At 42.5% G+C, this 23,642-nt stretch overlaps 1 protein-coding gene across 2 annotated transcripts; it reads right to left on the bottom strand.

Moving 5' to 3' along the window:
* Positions 1–1,223: 1,223 nt before the first annotated feature.
* ranbp9 (RAN binding protein 9) lies at positions 1,224–18,504 on the bottom strand. 2 transcript variants are annotated; one of them, XM_029454212.1, is made up of 15 exons: positions 18,258–18,504; positions 16,013–16,124; positions 14,282–14,334; positions 12,308–12,475; positions 12,154–12,176; positions 9,439–9,623; positions 8,095–8,207; positions 7,551–7,659; positions 6,903–7,057; positions 6,278–6,431; positions 5,652–5,773; positions 3,112–3,263; positions 2,691–2,802; positions 2,415–2,563; positions 1,224–2,358 (listed from the first exon to the last, which is right to left on the bottom strand). In XM_029454212.1, the coding sequence occupies exons 1-14, from the start codon at positions 18,472–18,474 to the stop codon at positions 2,433–2,435; spliced, it is 1,806 nt and encodes a 601-aa protein (XP_029310072.1). In that variant the 5' UTR covers positions 18,475–18,504; the 3' UTR covers positions 1,224–2,358; positions 2,415–2,432. The 2 variants fall into 2 exon arrangements, with proteins under 2 accessions (XP_029310072.1, XP_029310071.1); XM_029454211.1 differs by having other exon boundaries at positions 1,224–2,563.
* Positions 18,505–23,642: the final 5,138 nt, after the last annotated feature.

The raw sequence follows: 23,642 nt of genomic DNA, 5'->3' as shown, positions 1-23,642 counted from the left end.
AGAGAGCAACGAGTGTTTCTTTTACCCGCCTCAGTCTCGACTCGTTCACATGAAGGTAGGAATGAAAATAACTCTCGGCTATAAATGCATTTCACAACTTTAAAAAGGATCTTATGATTTAAATAAGAGCTATTCGAGTGTTCGTACTGGGTCGTTTATAAACCTCAAAACAAAAGTTATTCCACGTTCAGACTAGAAGCCAATTAGCCTAGCTTGCTAGCTTCCACTATTCGAAGTCAACAAAGGACAAACTAATGACACCAAACTGACTTGTTAAAACAGAAAAGAAACGTTTGGGGGCTTTAACGCGACAGCTATGACATCGTGTCGTCAGTAGCGCAGCACACAAGTCGACAGCGCCTCGCTGAGCGATGCCGGCTCGGAGGCTTGAAGCTTAGACACGGTTTCCAAAAAAATAAATCCAAAAATACTTGAATCTTCTTTTGAAAAATAAAGGAAATGTGAAGTTGTAGTTTTCTGACACACAAAGTGAGAAGAACTCAAAACGCAGAGCTCGTTTAGAGGCGGACTTCATAGCGGAGCTCAGTTTTCCTGTTTTTCAGGAGTTCGAGTCTGAAAAGACTGCGATGCTGAAGAAAACAAAACATTTAGTAATGGCGGCCCGGGGTCGGCTGGCTGCTTGGACTTTTCTATTCTAAACTATGGAGGAGGAACAAAGAGACATTTTGGCTCCTGAGTTCTTTGTGGGTTAAGGATTAGCATAGACATCGATACGAAAATAAAGATTAATAATGTTTGCATCAAACCCGCTGTGCAGCTGGGGGGTAACAGAGACCATCGCAGGGTTCCTACGCAGGGTTTCCATTCGAAGAAGCTCCAGACTTTGTCCAGAAGCTTTTTAAACTTAGTTTCCCATTAATTGCCAAATCGAGGCTGAAGTAAAGACGGATCACTTCATGGCTCGTACGCATGTGTGAAGTTCCACAAATCTTTCAGTTTAGTTATGTTTTCCAAAACCTGGAAATGGTCGTGCGTAAGAACCCTGGAGAAAACAAAACAGGAGACACAGAAACGTGAACCGACGAGGAACAGCCAGCACGCTTCAGGGTCACTGGTCTTGGTACAAAGCATTTAAAGGATTGTGTGTTTTTGTTGGTTTTTTTCAATGATTTCCTTTCATTTGATAACTAAATATCTCACTCTATTGATATAATTCCATTTTGTTAAATTCATATATAAACGTTAACATGTACACACGCTCGTCACTGGTGATCGGGACCTTTATTATAATAACTGGAACTTGCTCCTGCTGGCGCTCAACAAATATGCTGTGAATGCAAGTAACAATAATTAATATAATGATAATTAGAATAATAATAGTCATCGTCTGCGCCATGCCTTGTAAACCTGGAAAACCTCAAAACAAAACAAGAGCCAGGTACACTACTCCCCCCTCCCCGCGCGCTTCACAGATGAAAAACTAAAAGATTGACAACAGGGAGCGTTGAGTTGAGACGTCGATTCTTTCTGGCTTCTTCAAAGTCCCGAGTCCACATGCGTCACACAAACCTCCGACGATGTCTTGAAGTGGGTGGATGGTGGGGGGGGGGGGGGGGGGGAGTCGGTGCAGGGGGGGGTGAAGAGGGGGTGGGCTATCCCTAATGGAGCCTCACGTCGGTGTTCTAGCGCTCAGCAAGCCTCGTGGAGATGGACTTCTCAATCCTGTTTTCAGCGTCAGCCTGACTCCGTGTGCACGCGTGTAACTGGTGAACCAGGTTTACAGGGACCACGCTGGCGGGCGGTCATGGCGGTCATTCGTCCGTTTTCTTGTTGTTTCTTTTTTTCCTATTTATCCATTTATATTTGACCAGGTTTTTTTTGTTGTTGTGTCAGTCTGTCCGCCACGGTTGGATGCCCCCAGGTATACGGGGGTTGGGTATCTGCGGCGAGTCCACACGAGTTCGGCTCTGAGTATTTTCAAGTCGGCTACTCTTGGTTGGCGTCCCCGCTGTCCGTCAGAATGATGTAGACGCAGCCTCGCAGCGCTGGAGGTGGGGGTTTGCGAAGCCAACCAAGGTGGGAGGCGTATTTTCATATTTACGATGGAAAGGGAGGTGTGTGTGTGTGTGTGTGTGTGTGTCTGCAGGTGTTTTTATTTTTTTGTATGTATGTGGTGCGTGTTATCAATCTAAAGATCTGCCCAGAAACGACTTTGTGTGTTTGTGTGAACAAGCTGAAGCGAGTGAGGTATTTAACTTTCGACTACTTGTTATCGTGCAGAGGAGCGTCTCCTCAGCTAACAGGACTACACTGATGGAGGAGGTTGAAGGAGACATTTTTGGACAGGCCCTCAGAGTGTGTGTGTGTGTGTGTGTGTGTGTGTGTGTGTGTGTGTGTGTGTGTGTGTGTGTGTGTGTGTGTGTGTGTGTGTGTGTGTGTGTGTGTGTGTTTGTATGTGTGTGTACACAGGGCTAGTGCAGGTAATCGTCCACAGAGGCGAAGGCGCAGGAGCCGGTGCCAGTTCGTGCCATGATGGCGAGGCACTGGGCGGCCTGACCCACGGCCTGGGCCAAGGGGGGCTGCTTGGGCAGGTTGTGAGTCTCTGGGGAGAGAAAGGGGGAACAATGTCAGGACTGCAGACAACAAAGAACAGGAGTGATGCTTCAGTGTGCTTTGACCTTCCCGACGCCTCATGTGGTCAGAGTTAAACACATTGAATGCTGACCTACCTAATATTGCACTGTTGAGAGTGGAGCAGACCGGCTCTCTCTGAATGGCGTCCAGCTGGTAGCCGACTGGGCTGCTCCAGGGGTCCGAGTAGGCCAGCAGGCTGAACGCATCCTGCAGCAGGAGACAAAAACAACAGATCACATTAAACATTAACCGTTTATCTGTTAACAGTTAGTTGTGTCTTGTTGTATTCTTTCACTTAGAAAAGTTGCACATTTTGTGGAAACTTCTCTCAGAGTCCGTCTGTTAGTTAGCTTAGCACAAAGACTGGAAGCAGCTAGCCTTGTACAGTGTCACGGTGGGTCATGTGACTGTTTCTTGGCCGAGACCAATAACTTCCTGGTTGCCTGAACAAACACAAACAGAAACTCACAGGAAGACGATTCAACCAGCAGCTTGGATCCAAGTGATTTCTGTTACCTTGAGCATCTTCTTGTTGGCGGAGTTCTTGCCACACTCGCGGCGGAGATGTTCGCTCATGCTCTGGAGCTCCCTGCCGAAATGGATCATTCTCTCGATGGCCGCCTGGCTGCCGCCGCACAGCTGCCTCTTGGACTGAGCCGACTCCACCTCTGCAGAGCCGCGGCCAGTTCGGTTTGCAAAAGGGTTTTGTTTTAATGTAGAGACGAAACGTTCACAGCACAAAACAGACATTTAAAAAGAAAGAACGATACCGTCTTCATCTTGCAAAGAAAGACAAGTGCAGAAACCTTTTGCTCTCCAGTAGTTCATCCCAGAATGATTGATGACCCCCCTATCCATTAACCGCCCCCCATCAAATAAGATGTACACTTCCTTTTTGTCTCCCCTAAATTCTAATATTGATTATTATGCTGTTTGTATTATTCTAATTATTATTATTAGTATTTATCATTTATATTACATATTGATTATATTAATTTAGTATTTCAATTCTTATAATATCTTTCTTATTATTAGGCTGCTACATTATGTTATTATAAAAACTCAAATTCTCTGAGATTGAAGTTACATAATAATATATAATACATAATAATAAATATTATATTATTAAACAAATCAATTGCCCTGATACACCATGTACCCAGGGAGCAAACAAAGACATTTTATTAAGGAGTGTTAAGCAGCCTCAGAAATGTGAAACAATTTGCACTCTCGATAAACGAGCACAAAGGAACAAGTCTGAGGCGCTGCCCCCCCGCCAACAGAACCCCGTGTTTTATTTTATATAAATATATAGCGCCAAATGTGCTTTTTTATTAAATAAACCAAACGCTTATGTTATTTATCTAATTTATGTGCACGTTTCCGTGTTTACTGCGTTGCTTTGCGTATTCACATTCTCTCTGCTTCGCGAACAAACGAGAGGAAAGGAGAAGAGAGAACTACAAAGTGCAAAAATGTAAAAAATCCAACACATTAATTATAAATGGAGCGACGTCGACCCCAACGTTCAGAAACTCAGGCGAAAATATCCACGTTTCTTTAAACACACAGCCTGAATCAGCAGCAGTGATGCAGGTGTTAGCTCTGCTGTTAGCTCTGCTGGTGTTAGCTCTGCTATAACGTTAGCTCTGCTGATGTTAGCTCGGCTATAACGTTAGCTCTGCTGATGTTAGCTCGGCTATAACGTTAGCTCTGCTGGTGTTAGCGCTGCTGGTGTTAGCTCTGCAGGTGTTAGCTCTGCAGGTGTTAGCTCTGCAGGTGTTAGCTCTGCAGGTGTTAGCTCTGCAGGTGTTAGCTCTGTTATAACGTTAGCTCTGCTGATGTTAGTTCTGCTGGTGTTAGCTCTGCTATAACGTTAGCTCTGCTGATGTTAGCTCGGCTATAACGTTAGCTCTGCTGGTGTTAGCTCTGCTGGTGTTAGCTCTGCTGGTGTTAGCTCTGCAGGTGTTAGCTCTGCAGGTGTTAGCTCTGCAGGTGTTAGCTCTGCAGGTGTTAGCTCTGTTATAACGTTAGCTCTGTTATAACGTTAGCTCTGCTGGTGTTAGCTCTGCTGGTGTTAGCTCTGCTGGTGTTAGCTCTGCTGGTGTTAGCTCTGCAGGTGTTAGCTCTGCAGGTGTTAGCTCTGCAGGTGTTAGCTCTGCTGGTGTTAGCTCTGCAGGTGTTAGCTCTGCAGGTGTTAGCTCTGCTGGTGTTAGCTCTGCTGGTGTTAGCTCTGCTGCTACGAGCAGCCAGAGTGCAGCTCTTCTGCTGCTGGTCCATGTCCCAACCAGTGTTAGTGTTTTAACATTAATTCAGATTAGTTTTATTCATGGTGTATCTTTGGAATAACATTAATGCTTTCGAGCAGTGGTGGCTGAGGGGGGCGGCGCTTGTTTTTATTTTTCAAGCAGCACTTTATCGCTCAGCAAAATAAAAATAAAAGTCTAAAAACACACAATGTTAACTTTATTCAAATGCACTCGACTCGTCCAGCTCGTGCAGTTTGGCATGTTTCGTGCTGTAATGCAGCTCGAGAGCCTTTTCCATGACCGCAAGCGCGTCCACACAAACACTGGCCTTTTACTTCCACAAAGAAATAATCGTTCGTCCATTTCTCCTGGAACATTCCGCATCCACCTTTCTCTTTGTTACACTCGCCATGCTGCTGTCAATGACAGTCTCGTTTAATATTGAACCTTTTGACATGACGTGACCACGTGATGACACGTTCCACTAGTGTTGTGTTCAAGGACCCTGACCTTGGCCGGGAAAAACAGTCACTCGCCGGTTATATTCTATATCTGACTAGATTTGGATTAATTTTTTTGGAGTAGATTTTTTGCGTATGTTTATGAATTACCTCGCGGGCCGTACACACAAACGCCCCCCAAAGACATGTGAACGCCCCCTTTTCTAAAATATTGCTTCCAGCGCCCCCCTGACGTCCTCTGACCGCCCCCTGGGGGGGCTCTGCCGCCCCCGTTGAGAACCCCTGATGTACGTGCTGATCAAAGCTCAAATTATGTCACTAATACTTCCACAAACACTCCACTCACCCATGTCTGCGTCGCACTCGTCGGGCTCGGTGATGTGTTTGGAGCTGCCGTTGAGGAAACCATTGGAGGACGATTCTGTCACTCCGTTGGTGAAGTGTTCAACCTCCATGTCCACGTCGCTACTGAGGGAGGACACGAGGAGAAGGACAGAGAGACCGTTAGTGTGTGCGACAGCTCACAGGAAGTCTTAAGGATTGCCTCTTAAATTATCCGAGCAAGAAGTCAAGAGTTGTGCAGAAGGAGTTTGGTCAGCTGTGTGCTCCGTCACACCTGCGACTACACCCAACAGTGATGTCAAAGTGTAGCGACGCGAGTCTCTGCAGCAAGTGGAGAAGTTACACCACTGCTGTGCTCGCTCTTTAAAACTTAGTTAAAGGCAAGTTGTGCTATTAAATAAAGTTTGTTCTGCATTATCTTTGAAAGGAGTTAATGTGAATCAGAGGAGCTGCGGAGAAATAAAGTAAGAGAATTCATTCTTGTTGAGATCACAGTCATTTCTTTCAGTTATGTAGATTTATGCTTTTGAAGTTAATGTGGATTTAGGTTCTGTGCGTTTCTGAGCATGAATTCAGCTTAGTAAGCTAATTGAATGGAAGGTTGTCCGTGCGCGTGGCGTCTCTCAGTACCTGGTTACGGGCTGTTGGCTGTGGCTCCCGTTGAGGCTCGTGTCAGACGCTGGGAGGGTGGAGACAGAGGCGGGGGGGCAGGGCTTGTGACTGTGAGGGGAGGTGCTGTGGCTCTTATTAGACGTCACTCCATTACAGCAATTGCTGTCCAACCCTAAAAACAACAGAGTATTAAAGTGACGTATATAAAGAAGACTTTACAGATGAATCCTCCTAAACTAAACGTGCTCGATGTGTTCCTCACTCTAACATTTTAAATGGAGCAGCTCTTATTTCTCGCAGCAAAGCTACAATTTGTCAAAGTGATTGTAAACTCAGCGTCACTGAAGAATCTGCTGCCGAACCTTGAAACGGATGAAAGCTGGTGACAGTTTGTGGTTCAGGAATCAGGAATAATAACTCCATGTGCTGCATTTCTGCTGCAACTTGCAATTAAGAGACAGATCTGCGTCCATAACTTGAACCTTTCAGGGCTGAAGATAAATGATCGTTCAGTGCACTGCACAGATACTGTTAGTGATTCAGACAACAAGGGAAGGAGGAGGTCATAGCTGCACATACTAACCACGTTTTGCAGAACAGATAGCAGGCTGTAAAAAGGTCATTGTTATTTATACATCTGTACCTGGGAGGAAGGGCTGGGAGCTGCTGGCTTTGTGGCTGGGGCTGCTGAAGGGCCGGGGGGAGCCGGGGTAACTGTCCTGAGACTTTGGGCTGCGACCGCCAAGACACCTCACCTCGCTGTCTGTCCCATTCACCATCTCGATGAACTGTCTCACCCTGTGGGGGGGGGGGGGGGGGAGCATGAAAGGGAAGCAGGTAGGAAGAAAACAAGCCGCAACAAAGCAGCGAGGAGACGGAGGAAGATGGGAAACAACAGATCAGAGCGAGCGGGGGAAAAAGAGAAGGATGTAGAGAAAACAGGAGAGAAGAAGCAAAAATGAGCAAATACAATAAAATAAATTTAATTATTATGGGACAGACACAAGAGTAGTAGGAGAGTACAGCAAGAGAAGCGACAACAAATATTTAAATCTGCCTCGTGAGATTCTTCTTTCAAACAATCACCATTTCTTTAAATATCATTGAAATCTTAAATCTCCACCACGACACATTTATCAGTTTCTATAAACCAAAGATAAGCAGCTGGACTTTGTTGAATTATTGTCTCTATTTGAGTATTTTTAAGTTACAGGCTTCTAAATCATCGAATATGCACTTTAGTTCAATGACGTGAATATAGAAACGTAACTGCAGCCACGCAGGGTCTTACTTGAGCATGAAGAGAAGGTCTGGGTTCCTCTCCAGCAGGTTGGGGTAGAGCTGCTGGGTGGTCTCGATGGCCTCGCCCATCCTGCCTGACAACACCAGCTTCTGGATCTCTGCAAACCAACAAGTTTGTTTTTGTTGTGTGTGATGTCCAGGTAGTTTGTTTTAAATTATATTCAACCACATTTTCATACAACGAAACTTTTATACTTTGCCAATATAATTTATTTTACATTTGCACGTCAGAGAAATGTACAACATTCTTCTTCTGTGGTGTTCATGTTCTGACACATTGCCCCGTAACATTGCAGGCACCAGATGGACTTCAATATCTTTCCTTTCTTGGAATAGCAATTCTAGTTTTTTAACAGAAATGGATATTACTTTTGGTGACTATACCTTCTTTGATTTCTGTGAACAGCAGTCATACTTGTATGTATACACATATGAATTTCACTATGAAATAGTGAGAACATTTCTAGTTCTAGTTCCTATTTTCATCCTGGTAGAAGCATCATTTGGAAAGAAACCAACACAGACGGACTCACTTTGTCTGTTTTTGATGGAGGCCAGCTCCTCGTGCACGGCCTGGTCTGTGGATTTGGCAAAAGCTTCAGCCGTGGCACAATAGCTGTGATGCACCAGGTAGGAAGCCACCATCCTCACAAGAGACAAGAAAGGAGAGGTTAGACAGAGAAATCATACAGAACATTTTAAACAGCTTTTCTTCATCTCGACACAAAGAAATCATTTGTCTTTAAATCTAATGAACAGGAACACGTCAAGAAAAGCACGAACACCAACCTTTATTCAGTTTCTCTAAACCATTTATTTTACTTGAGATAAAACTCAAAGAAACGGTTTTACAGTTTGGGTAATATTTGTATTTGTTCGCGTTCATGTTTTTGTTTTTCTCGTTTCTAATTTCTTTGATCGTCTGAATCTTTGTGAGAATATTACAAACGATGACCAAAACTACAAAAACAGGTTATAATAAACCAGAATATTCCTTTAAGTACGTGTGTAAGATAACTGACTAACACATTAAACAGACAAGAGGGCACGGGAAGCTGCCCCCACATCAGCACTAAGACGACCCACAATGCAACAGTGCCGATTAATATTTGCACACAACCAGTTCTAAAAAAAAAAATCAAGTCTGATGACGCCTCCAGCTGTGTCTGCAGGGAGATGCGTGATCATCGTGGTGCTGCTGCTCTACGGAGACAATATCACTTCACATCCACCAATCAGCAGCGAGCGCAGACAACTTCCTGTTTTCAATCCCACGCAGTCAGGAGACTTTCCTAGATAAAAGGCACCGGGCTCCCTGCACTCCACTCCACCCTCAACCCCAATCCCCAGCAAATGGAGATTAAATCCATTCAGGACAAGTAATCATAGCAACAGTGAGCTAATCCCATCAGGGCATGGCATGAAGAGAAACCGAGTCCCACAGCTTTTACTTCTGGATCACGGCTCAGATGGAGGCGTCCATCTGGGCCTCGATCCTCGTCACGTCAGCAGTCATTTCCTGTCACCTACAATATCTAACGCTTCCTTTTACTCATCAGCGCCCGCGTTCATCAAATAAATTACAAAATAAACAGTTGGTGTCATAAACGTGTGTTCACAGCTTTGAGGAAATGTAAAGTAGACCGTGAGCTGAGAGACTTTTTACTTGAGTTAACGACAGCGAACAACAAGCTAACATCACTGCTAACACCAGCACCTGTAACCACGGTAACCGTATACATCACAGGCGACAAAAAGCCTCACGATGCTTAGAAGACAGACTGATATGTTTCCTCCTTTTGTTGACTGAAATAGAATCACCGTTGCTTCGTATTCCAATCCAAACCTCGTAGTGAACTCTTATTGTACCGTCTTACTTCTGGATCATGGACTGCCACTCGCCCTCGCGCTCTCCGATGGGGAAGCGGTCGATCTGGGACTGGATCTTCGTCCTCCACTCGCGCATGTAGTCCTCAATGTCGAACACGAAGGGGTGCTGGCCGAAGTTTGCGTCCACCACCTCCCCGGGAGTCTGCAGGCCCACGGTCGGGTACAAGTTAGGCTGCGGCAGGGGGGGGTAAGAGAGTAAAGAGTTAAAATGATGCAGGAGAGAGAGTTTGGGAATTTAATGTGGATCATCAATCATAACAGGAAATAATGAGGAAAACAGGAAGTCTCAGGAAACAAGCTGTGAGGTGACATTAAAAGGGCAGTCAGGATACAACCATCCATCGTTGTGTTTATCGTTCTCAGTACAACCTCCAGACAAATGTCTCCTCCAGGGATTAATACTGAATCCAACTGTAATAATGGATTACATGGAACCAGCATTAATCATGAACGGAGCTGAAATACAACCATCTTGCTCAAGCAAACATTGTTCAAACAGGAGGACTATTTGGGACTATTTTCACGCGAGGATTAACACACATTTGGTGTTCTGGTGCATAATTTACCAGGAGTACGTTGACATAACCACACCGAGTTATTCAGTCGGTCGAGTCTGCGTTATTTTCAGTGAGCACACAAGCAGTTCATTTCTGGTTTCAGGACTTCATTCAAACTTTCCACCACACTATACGTTACAGTGTAAGTCAAAGGGTTAAGATGGGTGGTGATGGCCTAGTGGTACGCCTTCCAAACAAAACACTAGAAGGTCGGGAGTTAAATACCAGGCTGCCACCATTGTACCCCTGAGCAAGGTACACAACCCTGACATGGAGACTGTCCCTGTACTTAGTTCAATGTAAGTCGCTCTGGATAAGAGCGTCTGCTAGATGACCTGTAATGTTAAGTATGCGTTTATAAATTGTTCCTGGAAACAGCTGTTCTGCTTTTTTTCCATGATGACATCTGATGATAGCATGAGGAGATGAACAGAGAGAGATGAGGACGCTTGTATGGGCACATTGTTCTACCGTCCTACCAACCGAATCACAGTCGAGGAACTGGTGACTTACAAGAGATCTCCATCTACACTCTCTTCGAAGCCACCAGACTCCTTTGACAAAACATCATTTTAACTTGCAAAACCCGGCCCTGCTGGTCTACCGAGCGGTAGAATCTGAATCATCTCTTTAAAAGACACCAAACTGAGGCCGTGCCATCCGCACTATCCCTTTAAGGGTTGGGGAATAAATACAGTAGATTAAAGTCCAAACAAAAACAGTAGTACAAAAGGTGCGTGTGTCTCGTAGTCATGGTCCAATAACCACATAGGTCAGCTGTGCCGAGGTGACGCACTTCACTGCACAACTCTGGAGGAACATGAATGTCTGGCTCACAGCCGAGCCTGTTTTGCTGCTCAATGGATTATTGTTGTGGCTAAGACTCTTAGTTTCTCTCTCTCGCTAAACAGCCAACCTCGTTTTCATCTGCGACCGAGCGAGAAGAGAGGGGGGGGGGGGGGGAGAAATCTTAAAAGACAAGCGTCTCCCTCACATCTCAATGCGGTTAATACATGCATGAATCCCATTAGAATTAATGTCCTTGTGCTGTGGGAGTCGTTCACGTAATAAAGCCTGGGAGCCGACGGGAGTCCGACTCGCTGGACGATGAACCACAACAGCACCAAGCAACACAAGTGACGTCCTGTTCGGACACACGCGGGATTCAAAGTGTGTTTTAGTATCTAAACCTACAATTCTTTGGCCACTTGGGTGCAGCGGAAACAAGCTGCAAGCACGGCTCTGCTACATATGCCTTATCATTTTATATTATAAGGCAAGAAAGGGTCAAACGGTCGTCTCATTACACATCCAGCAGACACGACGCAACATAAGCATGTCTGCGTCAGAAAAGCCCAATATTCACTCTTCCTTTAGCTCCGTTTTCCATCTAACATGTCTGAGAGTAAAATATCTCGAGCGGGTAGAGTCTCTTTGGTAAATGACAAGATAACAGAGTCAGGAATAAATGATCTCACTTTACGTTGTAGTCACTGGCGTTAAACCTCATTGCCGACACCTTTCCCTAACGTTTTGGCTTCTAGTAGTTAGAGAACGAAGAGAAATAAACAATTGTGACATTACGTATCTTAACATAAGCATGTTTTTATACTTCTCCACGTTGCTCTTTGTAACTAGACAAATATAAAAATACTAAAGTAATTGTACATAACTTTCCTGCTTTTTTAGACGTACAAAATGGTCCCAGTTTATCAAAATGACAAATTATTATTATCAATCAATAGCACTACAAACACAATACTATGACCATGAAACCATGTAAAGGTTTAATTTGCTCTATACAATAAAGATCAGAGCCGACTAAAGGAATACCAGACATGTGGTTTAAAAACTCATTTTAAAATAAACTCTGATGCGACCTGCTGGTGTATGCAGACATGTTTCTCCCACGTGTCCAATTCTTTCCCCCATCTAATGAACCCCCACTCCCCGATCCTTAACATCTAAACCTCACAAGTTTTACAGCCTCCGAAACATTTACAGTGTAAACATTTGGACATTGAGCAGCAAATCAAACATCTCATGTCTATAAAAAGCCTCACGTCAAACAGACAGTCCTGATTAATTACGGAAACTAAAAAGATTACTTGACAAGACAGAAGTGAACATAATGTGGGAACTTACTGGAAGGTCTGTGAAGGCAATGCCTGCAGAGGAAGAGAGAGAGAGTCAGCATGAAGGAAGGAACACGGAAATATTCATTTCTCCCTTTTTGGTTCCCAGAAACACAGTGTGTGTGTGTGTGTGTGTGTACTGTATTTGGTTTCTGTGCTCTTACCTAGGCTGTGGCCGTTCTTTGTGTAGAAGCAGGTGTTGTTGATGAGGTTAACGCAGCAGCCAATCACGTCTCCTGTTGTAAACGTGGGGCCGTAGGGTTGCCCGGTGCCGGACGAGCAGAAGGAGTGCCCGTCATCTCCGTGGTAACCATACGAGTGCTTGTCCCAACCTGAGGGATGTGAAGTTTCAGAATAAGAGCGTTGAGCAGGTAGGGAACAGATGGTTCATTCTTAGACTACAGTTAAAACCAAGACAAAAATAATAAAATGTAATGTGTTAAAAGAATTCCAGGAATGTGTGATTAGCAGCGACGACTCCAGAAGCAACAAAGCCTCAGAAACACGTGTTCACTGCACTGAGAATTTGTGAAGACAAGACTTTTAACTAACATCATTTGAACTAAATGTGCTGTTGCAGTGTGACTGCGTTATGACACGGCTCATCAGTTTTCAGGTCATTTATTTGTCTCTCTTTATTTAACCCGAGTAAATATTAATTGTTGTTCCAATAAGTTTCACTGTTGAAGAAAGCTTTTGATCTGAAAACAGTCTGTCACCAATTTATTTATACTTTTTAGACACAAGTACATTTTATGCGTTTGTGCTGGGAGTTTTATTTCTGGAGGAAGCCGCCTCTGCTGCAGCTCGGTCGCTCTCGGGGCCGTTTTAACTTTAGAGACCAAGCGGCAGGACGTGGCGAGCTACTGCAGAGTTAATCCTGCAATTGCCACATTCATCACTGGAGGAGAGCGCTCAGTTCTGAAGCAGCTTGTCACCATTAGTGAGTTTTCATTAGCATCTATACATCAGCCTGGAATCTGCAGTTTGTTCCTGTTATCTTTGAAGGACGGGACTGGCGCTCCGGGGCGGGTCCAGAGCGGTGAAGGGGTGAAGGGGCTCCTGTTTGGCCTGATAACCACTGTGTGCAGAGCGAACATCTACCAGCGCTGTCGTAATGACCTCATGTCTTGGCAGAGACAACAGGCAGCCAGGGAGCAGCAGCAGAAATCTTTTCACAGTGAAAAGTTGTTGATACCAGTTTGGAAACTTTGCATCGATTTAACCAACTGGCAGAATGTTTTTCTTAATGTGGGAGGGTTTACCTCGTAATCTTGTTTTCCTTCTTAAAGAAACTTAAACCATGACATACATCATTGTTACACACACTGTTTGTTTTGCAGATTAAACAAACAAGATATAACCTGTCAGTGAGCTTTATAGCTGCAGGTGGAAGTTGTTACTTTTAGACAGAGAAGCTGCTTCCAGTCTTTGTGTGAAGATAACAGAGCGACACCAACAACCATCGTTATGTTTTGATATGCACAAAACACTCATTGGTTCACTGATATTGCCCCGGCTGCGTTAAACTTTCTAACCTGGACCCAACACATCTCAATGTGTTGATTGGCTGTTTGTATTCAATGTGTACTTTGATAACATAAGAAATGTGAGCTGCGTTACTCCTGAAGAGCTCAAAAATATTCCTTCACTGTACAAAACAGTGTGTGGCATCTGAACTGTACTTATTTTAATTTACTAAACGTGCAGAAGGCTGAAACATTCTCTCCCAGGTGAATGAAATTTACAATACACATCACAATTCTTGAATCCATGGACAGGAGAGATGGTCGAGAGAATGGAACCGCCACATTCACGTCCCTGATCTCTCCGGGCTTATCACACCTGAAGAAATCCCGTTCCAGCGACAACAAGAAAACATGCAAATGCGACGAGATAACGGACACGTAACTCATTGAAATGAAGCGTCTCTCACACCTACACCCAGTGCATCCAAGGCCGATCTCCACCAGACAATAAGCTCAGACAAAATGACACCCACTCAAACACAGCAAAGAGGATCTCCGGTATAATATACAGGAGAAAGAGACACAAACAGACAAATCGTTCTCGCAACACCCAAAGGCAGTGACATTGCACACAGAGAGAAAACAAACGCACACATAGTGTCGTCTTACCAGGGAGTCTGTTCATGTTCACACCCTGAGCCGAGAGGCCGATGCCCATGTACCTGTGGAACAGACGGTTTATTTAGACACAGTGAAGAGAGATGGAAGAGTAAGTGACCCGACACTAAATCATACCTGCTGATAAACACCCCAAACATCAACAACTTCCATAACTGTAGTCGACAAAATGGCACGACTGTTCGTCATCTAAGAGTTATTTTAGTGGAGGACAGTCGTACTAAGAAGGCAAAACCCCAGAGGCACATTTGTGATTTGTGATATTAGGCTATATAAACAACCAGAACAGCTGAGGCTGACAGGAATTCATTAATGTGTCTTATAAACAAGCGTGAAATGTTGACCTGCTGGAGGCCCTAAATGAACGGTCCAGTGATCGCCAGTTCTCAGGATTCATCCTCCTGGGACCCTGAATGTGTGTATGAAGAGACGTGACGTGTACTTCTGTGTGGCTGAAGTGTTGGACTGACAGACCAACAGAGAGTCGACCAGATAGTGTGGCCGAAGAGGTTTAAATATTTAATTAAACCTTTGAACAAGATACTTTCTGTTTTCTAACCAGTACACACACACACACACACGACAGAATCAAATTAAATGTGTGTGTATTTCTTTGTGAAAGTATTCAGACATGTTGTGTGAAGGAGGGTCAGCGGTCACACTGAGGCCTTCAGATGACTGAAGTCTCAATTTAGGATTACAAAGTGACCTCCAGCCCTGTGAACATTTCACTCATGCTTTCACTTTATTAGATTTCACAACCTCCTGATATGAATTTATAAAAACCTTATTTGCTACACAGGACATGGACTGGATGAACTAGACTATAATGACTCATCATAATGAATCACAATGTGGAGTATTACAGAGTTGCCAACGCACTACTTCAATCAGCATTCATATAGTAGAGTGCAAAGAAGTTGAATATGGCTAAGAACCTGTTTGCCTTTAGATCAAATATTGACTACATCACAATATGGCAGCACGTTGAACGACTGTGTATTAAGAGAAGAACAGGATTGTAATCTCTTGGGGTTGATTAATGATCGACCATAAAAAGAACCAGGGCTTCCTTCAGGAGACAAACTGAACTGCCTCCCAATTACCAGCACCAGATTCATAACAACTATTGTACAGTGTGTGTCTGGTGAAAACGCTGACGCAAGCGTATGTCTTTAATAGCAAGCAGCTACAATGAGTCACAATGCTGCGTAAATCCTCCACTTTTCAATTGTTTGGGCTTTTATTGTTACCAAACTAAACTTTGAGCAACTCTCCACATTGTGAAACATCATCCTGCATATGATCCCATTATTAGCTGTGATAGTTGAGTTTGTTACACTAAATTAAAGTCAATAAAGCCCCTTCAGGTTTACGTTTATCACACACCCAAAACAATAGAAAATTATATTGGATGAAATCAAAAGGACAATTTTTCATTCGCCCAATTTCATTTACTCATGTTAAAAACATCTCAGAGTTCATTAGTGTATAGTTCATCTGCGCTACGAGCCGAGTGCTAACATTAGCATGCTAACATGTTAACATTCTGTGTAGCATGTCAGAATTACGAACATTTCACATGTTTCACATATAACTGAACAAAATATTGTTCATCTCAGTACCAGAGTGTAAAAACACCCGAAATATTAAATGTTTAAGAGGTTTTACTTCTATCCCCATGACAACTTAATGCTAACATTAATGCCCATCTGTTCTTACCCATCTCGGCCTTTGCTGATGATCTTCACCTCGAAGTAGTAGACCCCGCAGGCTGCTGGGATGGGGTGGGTGGCCCGTACAGATGCTGCATCTTTAGGGGTTTTGCCGTGACCTTCAGGTGAGCATAAAAACACAGAAGCTTCACTTCTTAAGCTGATGATCATCAATTTTGATTTGCTTTAATTCAAAGCCCAGTGCAGGATTACATATAGATTTTTAGTGCGGGTGGCTGTGGAGAGGATGAAACCCACACACCTGTCAATCAGCCAGCCAGATTAATCAATGAGTTTAAGAAACAGAGAGCACACCTCAGCAGTTTTCAATGAGAGCCATGTCTTTTAAAAAGGCCCCTATGTTTGCCACTTGTGTTTTAACTACACGTGAGATGAGGAGGAGCTTTTGCAGAGCCTATACATGAAAAACGTTTTCGTAGTATTTTGCTTTACGTTTTTTCTCCCAATATTTTGACAGATTTCCACATGAAACAGGGTTTTAAAGTGGAATATGAAAAGGGACGTGAAGTTGACATATGATGCCATTACTAGACGCCTTTTTTATGAACACCCCTGAGCGATTTGAAGATCATCACATGAAAAGGTTCTGAATCTGGACCTGCTGTGTTCTGGGCTGTGAAGCAGCTCATCCCGTCGGTCCATAATCAGCTAATCAACACTATTATTAGGCGTCTGACACTAGAATTGTTTACATTGTAAGATGTTACTCAGCAGCCGTTTGATGTTATTACAATACGTGGAAAGGTTGGTTGTCATTAATAATAAACTGAATGTCATGATCAACGTGTGTAGCGTTAATCTGCTGATCATGTTCTCAATTAATCACTTAATTATTCCGTCCATAAAATGTAAGAAACAGTGGGAAAATAGTCACAACTTGACATTCAAATGTCATGTTCTGTGGAACAACGATCTTTGAACACAAAGTTATTCAGCTTGTTATTATTGAGTACTAGAAAAACAAGCAAATATTTGCATTTTAAGTAGCTGGAACTAGTGATTTTGCTTAAAATGTATTATTTTTTTGCGGGCCTTGTATTAGTGACTGTTTTTTTTTTATTATAAAAAAGCATCTAATAAAATATCCTCTTAAATGGGTTTTAGATAACAAAATGTTTGCTGATTGAATTTATTTGGCACATGTAATTATGCAATAGGTACAATTCCAGTGAAATGTAATCCAGCAGTTCCTTTAATTTATGCATTAAAAATATAGTAATATATACATACTTTTGTGTGTGTGTAGTAAAGGTATTACGACTCAGATCTCATCCAATGAGTGCCAAACAGCACATTTAACAAATTGCGTGACTGTTGAAGAAGATGTTATCATCTTTCGCTTCCTGGAGATGGTTCATGTAAAAGTTTGTTTGAATGCTGGTGTTACACAACATCTGTATACCTGCTAGGAGATCTCAGAGGTCTCTATACAACAACCTGGATTGGTTGCAGAAAATTCTAGTTGTAAAAAAGGAAGTGTGTGTGGTCAGACCCAGAATAGGAGAACACACCCAGAAAGCACAGTTGCACCTTTTTTTTTTTTGACTCTAGCCTTTTCTTGTAGGCCGACACTAAAGATCCTCCTAGTAGCTAAATAACTAGTAAACCTGAACGTCACTTAATATTAAAGCCTTAGCAGCATAGCACTACATGTGCAGGTCATGTCATCAATAACTACTTAACTGGAAGTCTACCATTATTCTGAGTAATTTGACTAAGGCTAATCATGATACTCGACACTGTATTTCCTGTCATTTAAAAACCTAATAATGCTACATTAGCCTACAAATAAAAGGCTGTTTAGCTCATTTAGCTAACGTTAACCGGGTTTATTAGGTGACTCATAGCCTAACCATCCTTAGATATACCTTGTGTATGGGTGGTTCCTGACATAAATGTAATTTGTTATATTTCAAAAGATAACCGGACAGATTATCCGTCGTGAAAGCTTCATGGTGGCAGTTCATATTGTTGACAAACTGGTTAACAAGGTAGCGGGGAAGCTAACGAGCTAGTAGGTCAATTGTGGATACACCTCGCCAGCTGGTCGGGTTGCAAGATGTCCTCTGCCTTGTTGTTGATGAAGCCACTAGCCTAGCCTACTTTGTTTTTAGCCACAACGGCAGCTGGCTTTGATCCGCTAACCGTCAAGCTAAGCTAACGATAGCCAACTTGACGTTAGCCTTGGGCAATAAAGTGCTTTAAACTCGAGTGTGTCCGTGTGTCATTACCTTTATAGTGTACACGGAGATTGTTCTGAGAAAGCCCGATATAGCTAAACTTGTCCTTCGGGCTCCAGGAGCGGGGAAGCGGAGTCTCGTTTTCATTAACGGCTGGATAGAGCCGTCGTAGTCGCTGGTTGAGCTCCTTTTCCTGATCGTTCAGAGTCGAGTCTCCGTGGACAACAACAGACATTAGAAACCCACAGCCCGACGACTGCCCAGACATGGCTTCGACACGGGTTTTAGTTAATTGGCTTGTCAGTAACAAGCCAGGGCCACTTGTGTCCGTCAGTGTCAAGTTTTAAAGGGAGGTTTAGCAAAGCGAGCTAGCAGGCTAAGCTAACTGGCTTCGCTGGTCGCAGGGAGGCAGCCAGAACTGGTTAGCCGAGTAGCTAACCCGTTTAGCTTGGCCAGCAAAGGCAAAGCGATCGGCTGAAATGGCTCAGGTTTACATTAGCTGATACAAAGCCACAAATAGAGACAATATAAGGAGACTGCCTGCCGCGCAGGATGTGAAGAAGGTAGATAAAAGACAGAGGAGCAGGTCGACGTTGGCGTAGACGGATGGAGTAAGTATAATGAGCTCAGCTAGCCTCGATCTTTTGTTTGTTGTCGGAGCGTTATCCGCAGATCTGATTGGCTGAGAGCAGCTCCACTCACTTCCTATGGGAACGTGACATAAATACTCAGCATGAGCAGTGAATGTACAGCAGATGCACAGCGTTGTGTTTAAAACAGGACACAAACTAAGTCATCAGCAGTAGTTTAGTTACAAGGTAGATAAATCATCAGTATTATGTAATCATTACCTATTCCTAGGTACTATACATATATTATTACTGATCCTTTGTATCTTAAATCTTCTATTTTTATATTCAAAGACAAGCAGCTTGCTATAGAGTAGCATTATCTACATGACTTGTCAATTTTATTAATATAGCCCAATGCCTCAAGGGGCTTCACAGTTCAGATAAGAAAGAAATCCCCCCCCCCCAAAAAAAACCTTAATAAAAGGAGAAAAAATGGAAAGAGCTCCAGGAAATGCAACTGAGGAGGGTGTGTACAGAATAACCAACATATTAAAGTTCAGTATAGACAACCATGATGACAAGATAGATTATACACATATGAAGAATGGAGGTGGGGGGTGTACAACCGGCGCTGAACAAGACATGTTTATGAACTGGAAACACAAACAGTGAGTAAAGTTGTAAGATGAAAACATGAACAACACCGTGGTAGCGACCTGTCAATAACAAGGTAGCCCCGCCCTAAGGCCCTGCTATATGATCTATTTTACTCTAAATGAGACCATAATTTACTAAACGAACATCATGTTCTCTTGAAGAAGACTTGACACTTGAGATTGAGACCATAAACTCATCATTAAAATGTTTACTGGGGTAATAATTCAAGTGAGAAGTAGGTCATTTTCTCATAGACTTTTATACAATCGGACTTATTTTTGCAACCAGTGGAGTCGCCCCCTGCTGGATGTTACAGAGACTGCAGGTTTAAGGCTCTTCTGCATTGGCCTGCACTTTTCAGACCCGGAGTTTGTCGATTGAGCAGAACCAGAGAGAAGTTTTATTTGTAATGTTTATAATGTTTTAATTTTTACTTTTAGGAGCTGAAGCGTGATTTACATTTATCGATATGTTTGCCTACATCTCAGGATTTCATTAATTTCTGCAAAGAAAACTAAATTAAGTTGTTACTTTTAAAGTGCAGATTCTTTCTTGGATATAAACTTAAAATTATTATTATTATTTTTTAATCCCACAGGATAAATGCACAGGGAGGACCTGAACACAAGCTGCTATATTCACAGAGCTTTTATGCCAAACGACCTCGTCCTTCATCAGAACAAGTTAAAACCACCAAAGAACTAATAGAACAATGGCCTCAGGGACAACAAAATACTTACTTTATCAAAAAAAGGAGCCTATTAAGTATGTATAATTGTTCAAATAAAAACACAATACAGACAGAGTATTGTATTAAAGGTTCCTACAAATAAAATACTCACAGGATCCAAATGTGCTGGTTTTACATAAACGTTAACTGTAAAGTGTTTCAGTTGTTCTGCACTGTTATTGTTATGCATTGAATATAATGTGAAATATTCTTAAAACATGTCACTCAAACAGGGGTCGTCAGTTTACTCATTGATAGGAAAGAGGTCCATTAAGGAACAAAGGTTGGAACCACTGCTGTAGAGACATTAGCATACAAACTTACCACTGATTAAATGACCCCAAACTAATAATAATTCAGGGCCTTTGGGACCGGGGGTCTCCAGCCTCGGGACAGTGTCTGGGTGGCTACCACGCCCCACACTATAACAACAACATATATAAAAGAAGCATCATTCAAAATGTTTGGCAGTTATACATTCTTCATGATTGCCAGGGAAGTGAAAGCAGTCCTTTAAACATCTTGTTTTGTCGTCCAGTTTGTGTCTGACCAGAGTTATGAGCTCGGCTTCAGGCTGGACGGGTTTTTCTTTCAGTTTGGCTCACACAGCCTGTGAAAGTCTCTCACACCAACATGTGGGAATGTTCATTGCATCACTAAAAAGGAATCTGAAATGATGTTAGTGTCCCTGTAGGGAAACACTTGCTCACATTCAGATCCAGAGTCACACACGGCTGTTTATCATCAGCCAGACGAATGTTGTAGACGGGGGACGAACTGTTCTGTTTGTTTTATATCCTGCGTGTTCAACCAGCAGTGAGTTTAGCAGCATCATGTCAGTGATGGAAGAAATACTTCAACATGTAAAATAATAACTTAATGTCTTTGCAGCACAAGGGAAAGTCCTGGATTCCAAACCAGGTTTGGAAAGTACATTCACTCAAGTACTGACGTACATGTTTGATGTATTTCTTTTACTTTACATGAGTGTTTGTATATTATGCTACTTTATACTTCCTTAACTTTTTACTCCTCTATATTTACAGCTTGTAGTGTGTTTAAGATTTCACATAGGAAACACTTGCTGAGTGTATGAAATGAACACATTGTTAGGTTGAAGCTGTTTCTTAAACCCAACATAAACCTTTATTTGATCAGTTTCCGTGTACATGGTGCATCCTTCTACATTGATTTGTACTTAATTGAGTTACCACAAAGTAAATACTGAACTGGCAACTAATACACAACACACACAGAGTGTGTTTAAATAAACCCCCCCGGCCCCACGGAGGGGTTTTCTGACTGCAGTTCAGACGTTATGAAGTAAGTTGTAATAACTGCACGATAGTTTAATTTGACTTTCAAATGATTTGCGTAAACACTCCTGCAGCATTTGTATCATCCTTTGACTCGACTACGTTGACGCATGAGGGAATCTGACATTTCTGGAACATCACTTCAATGATTTTTTCCACTTTCCTTTTCTTAGACATACAGAGAGACAAAGGGAATCTGGTGAAGCTGCAGGATCATCAGTCATCCTGTGTCACCAGAGGGGAGCAGAGCCGTCACAGCGCCCTCTGGTGGTTCAGGCTGCACCTCCCCATCGAGACAGATAACGCTTCAGTACCTGAACACAAGAAGAGATCCTTCTGCTTCTACAGCCAGTTTCAGATTGATTTTAATGTGAATTACTTCAGCTTGATATCCCACCTGCTCGGCCTGCTGGCTACCTTTACATTTTAGAATAGATTTTAAGATCTTATTGATAACTTTTAAAGCTCTTCACTGCCTCCCTTTATACCCTGAGGGACTTGTCCGAGGAAATAAGGCAGGCTGAGTCAGTGTCCTCTTTTAAATCTCCACGTAAATCGAACATTTTTTAAAAAGTATTTCCTGATTTTACTTGAATTGTATTTTTATTTATTTTATCTTACATCACTGGAATCTTTTCATCAATTCTTTTAAAATGTAATTTGTTGATTTTAATTTGCTGCCTTGTGCTCCGAGTAAAAATAAAGATTTTGATCATTTTCATTATAATTTGAGTCACAACGTAAAAGACGGATCTAATAGTAATAATCTTATGCAAATGTTCAATGTTAGTCACATGAGAACTAATACTGAAAGGATAACGATAACGATTTCTATAAATATACATTCTGTTGCACTTTCCTCGTCCACACAGGCGACATGAACACCTGCGTTAACGATGTGATCCCTCACCGGCTTCCCACCATCGAGGGGAACGCAGGACTCTTGGTGAATGTGGCAGAGCAGCATCCGGGAACAAATTATGTGAAGACACTACATTTACAAAATACCTGCACGACATCTCAACATATTTGGGGAAAGTAACTTTGACTCTTTACGAGTGAACACACCTGAGCGAGAAATGTAAAGAGGAGCTCTGCAGCTTTAACACCACCTTTACCTGTATATGTGTGAGCTGCTGCTTCCATTGTGAGGACACTTACTGAGCTCCATTAGAAAGTAATGCTGCTGATTTCAAGAAGTGAAATGTTAAAGTTGATATTGGATGAAGTTATATCCGCAGGTGTACAGGTGAGATTTGGGGATTTTTTGCTTCCAGACTTATTTTTCAGACGGGCAGAAAGAAAACATCAAAAATCCACATTTAGGAGTTTATTTTACTAACTTTGTATATTTGCATCTGTAGATTTCTCCTAAATTCACCAAAAGTTAGCATTTAATAATACTTAAGTTGCTTATCAACATAACATAACGTTTTAGAAATACAAGAAATAATAGTTGTAATGAAGCGGGGGAGTGTCGTGTTGTGTCCTACTCACCTGCAGTGTCTTGCAGAATGAATGGATTTTTTCTCTAAAGGAGCTTTTTCTCCCACTCTTCAGCAGAAGTCTCCACTTCAGCAGCACTTACATACACCAAACTTTCCACTTTCATTCCTCTCTATATTCTGCAGCTTTGTGCAGAGGGCTTTGTTCACATGTCACTCACAGCTCATGTTATACAGCTTTTTATTCCAACAAAATTAAACAAGAGTTTTGAATCTGGCTTCATCCAATGTTCACATTTCTCTTCTGGAAATGCAAATGAGCAGAAATGTAATAACATAAAACCTCATTTGCATATTGAAACATAACATTTCAGCTTGTAATAAGATGTTTTTATTGTCTTAATGTAGGTCAACGGGGGTCACGTTATATCTACTAGTTACATTGTCTCCCCTCAAGGCTTTAGCTAAACAGACACTTTGAGCTCTCTTGTGATTAGTCGGCTAAACAAAGCACAAATTAACATTAATAATAATGAAAAGCCCTAAACTGTGAGCTCCATTTGAACATAATGTTGTTGCTCTCGTCTCCCGTAAAGAAAAGGAGCATGTCTTTCTGCCCTTGAAGCGTTTACATGGTCAGTTACACAGTAACATCCCCATCAGTGAGTTCTGGAGATCCATTGTCGAGCAAAGCGTTGCCCATTCATGTGCTCCCA

This window comes from Cottoperca gobio, chromosome 17, assembly GCF_900634415.1.
Source record: "Cottoperca gobio chromosome 17, fCotGob3.1, whole genome shotgun sequence".
Classification (NCBI taxonomy): domain Eukaryota; kingdom Metazoa; phylum Chordata; class Actinopteri; order Perciformes; family Bovichtidae; genus Cottoperca; species Cottoperca gobio.
The sequence above is the reverse complement of the archived record's forward strand: the minus strand, read 5'-3'. Positions and strand labels throughout refer to the sequence as shown.

Excerpts from the sequence above, each read along its gene's own strand:
- ranbp9 (XM_029454211.1), bottom strand. The coding sequence starts at position 18,474 with ATGTCTGGGCAGTCGTCGGGCTGTGGGTTTCTAATGTCTGTTGTTGTC. Across the intron at positions 12,177-12,307 it reads AAAGAACGGCCACAGCCTAG|GCATTGCCTTCACAGACCTT; the intron begins GTAAGAGCACAG and ends CTTCCTCTGCAG. Across the intron at positions 6,432-6,902 it reads CTCCCAGCCCTTCCTCCCAG|GGTTGGACAGCAATTGCTGT; the intron begins GTACAGATGTAT and ends TGTTGTTTTTAG.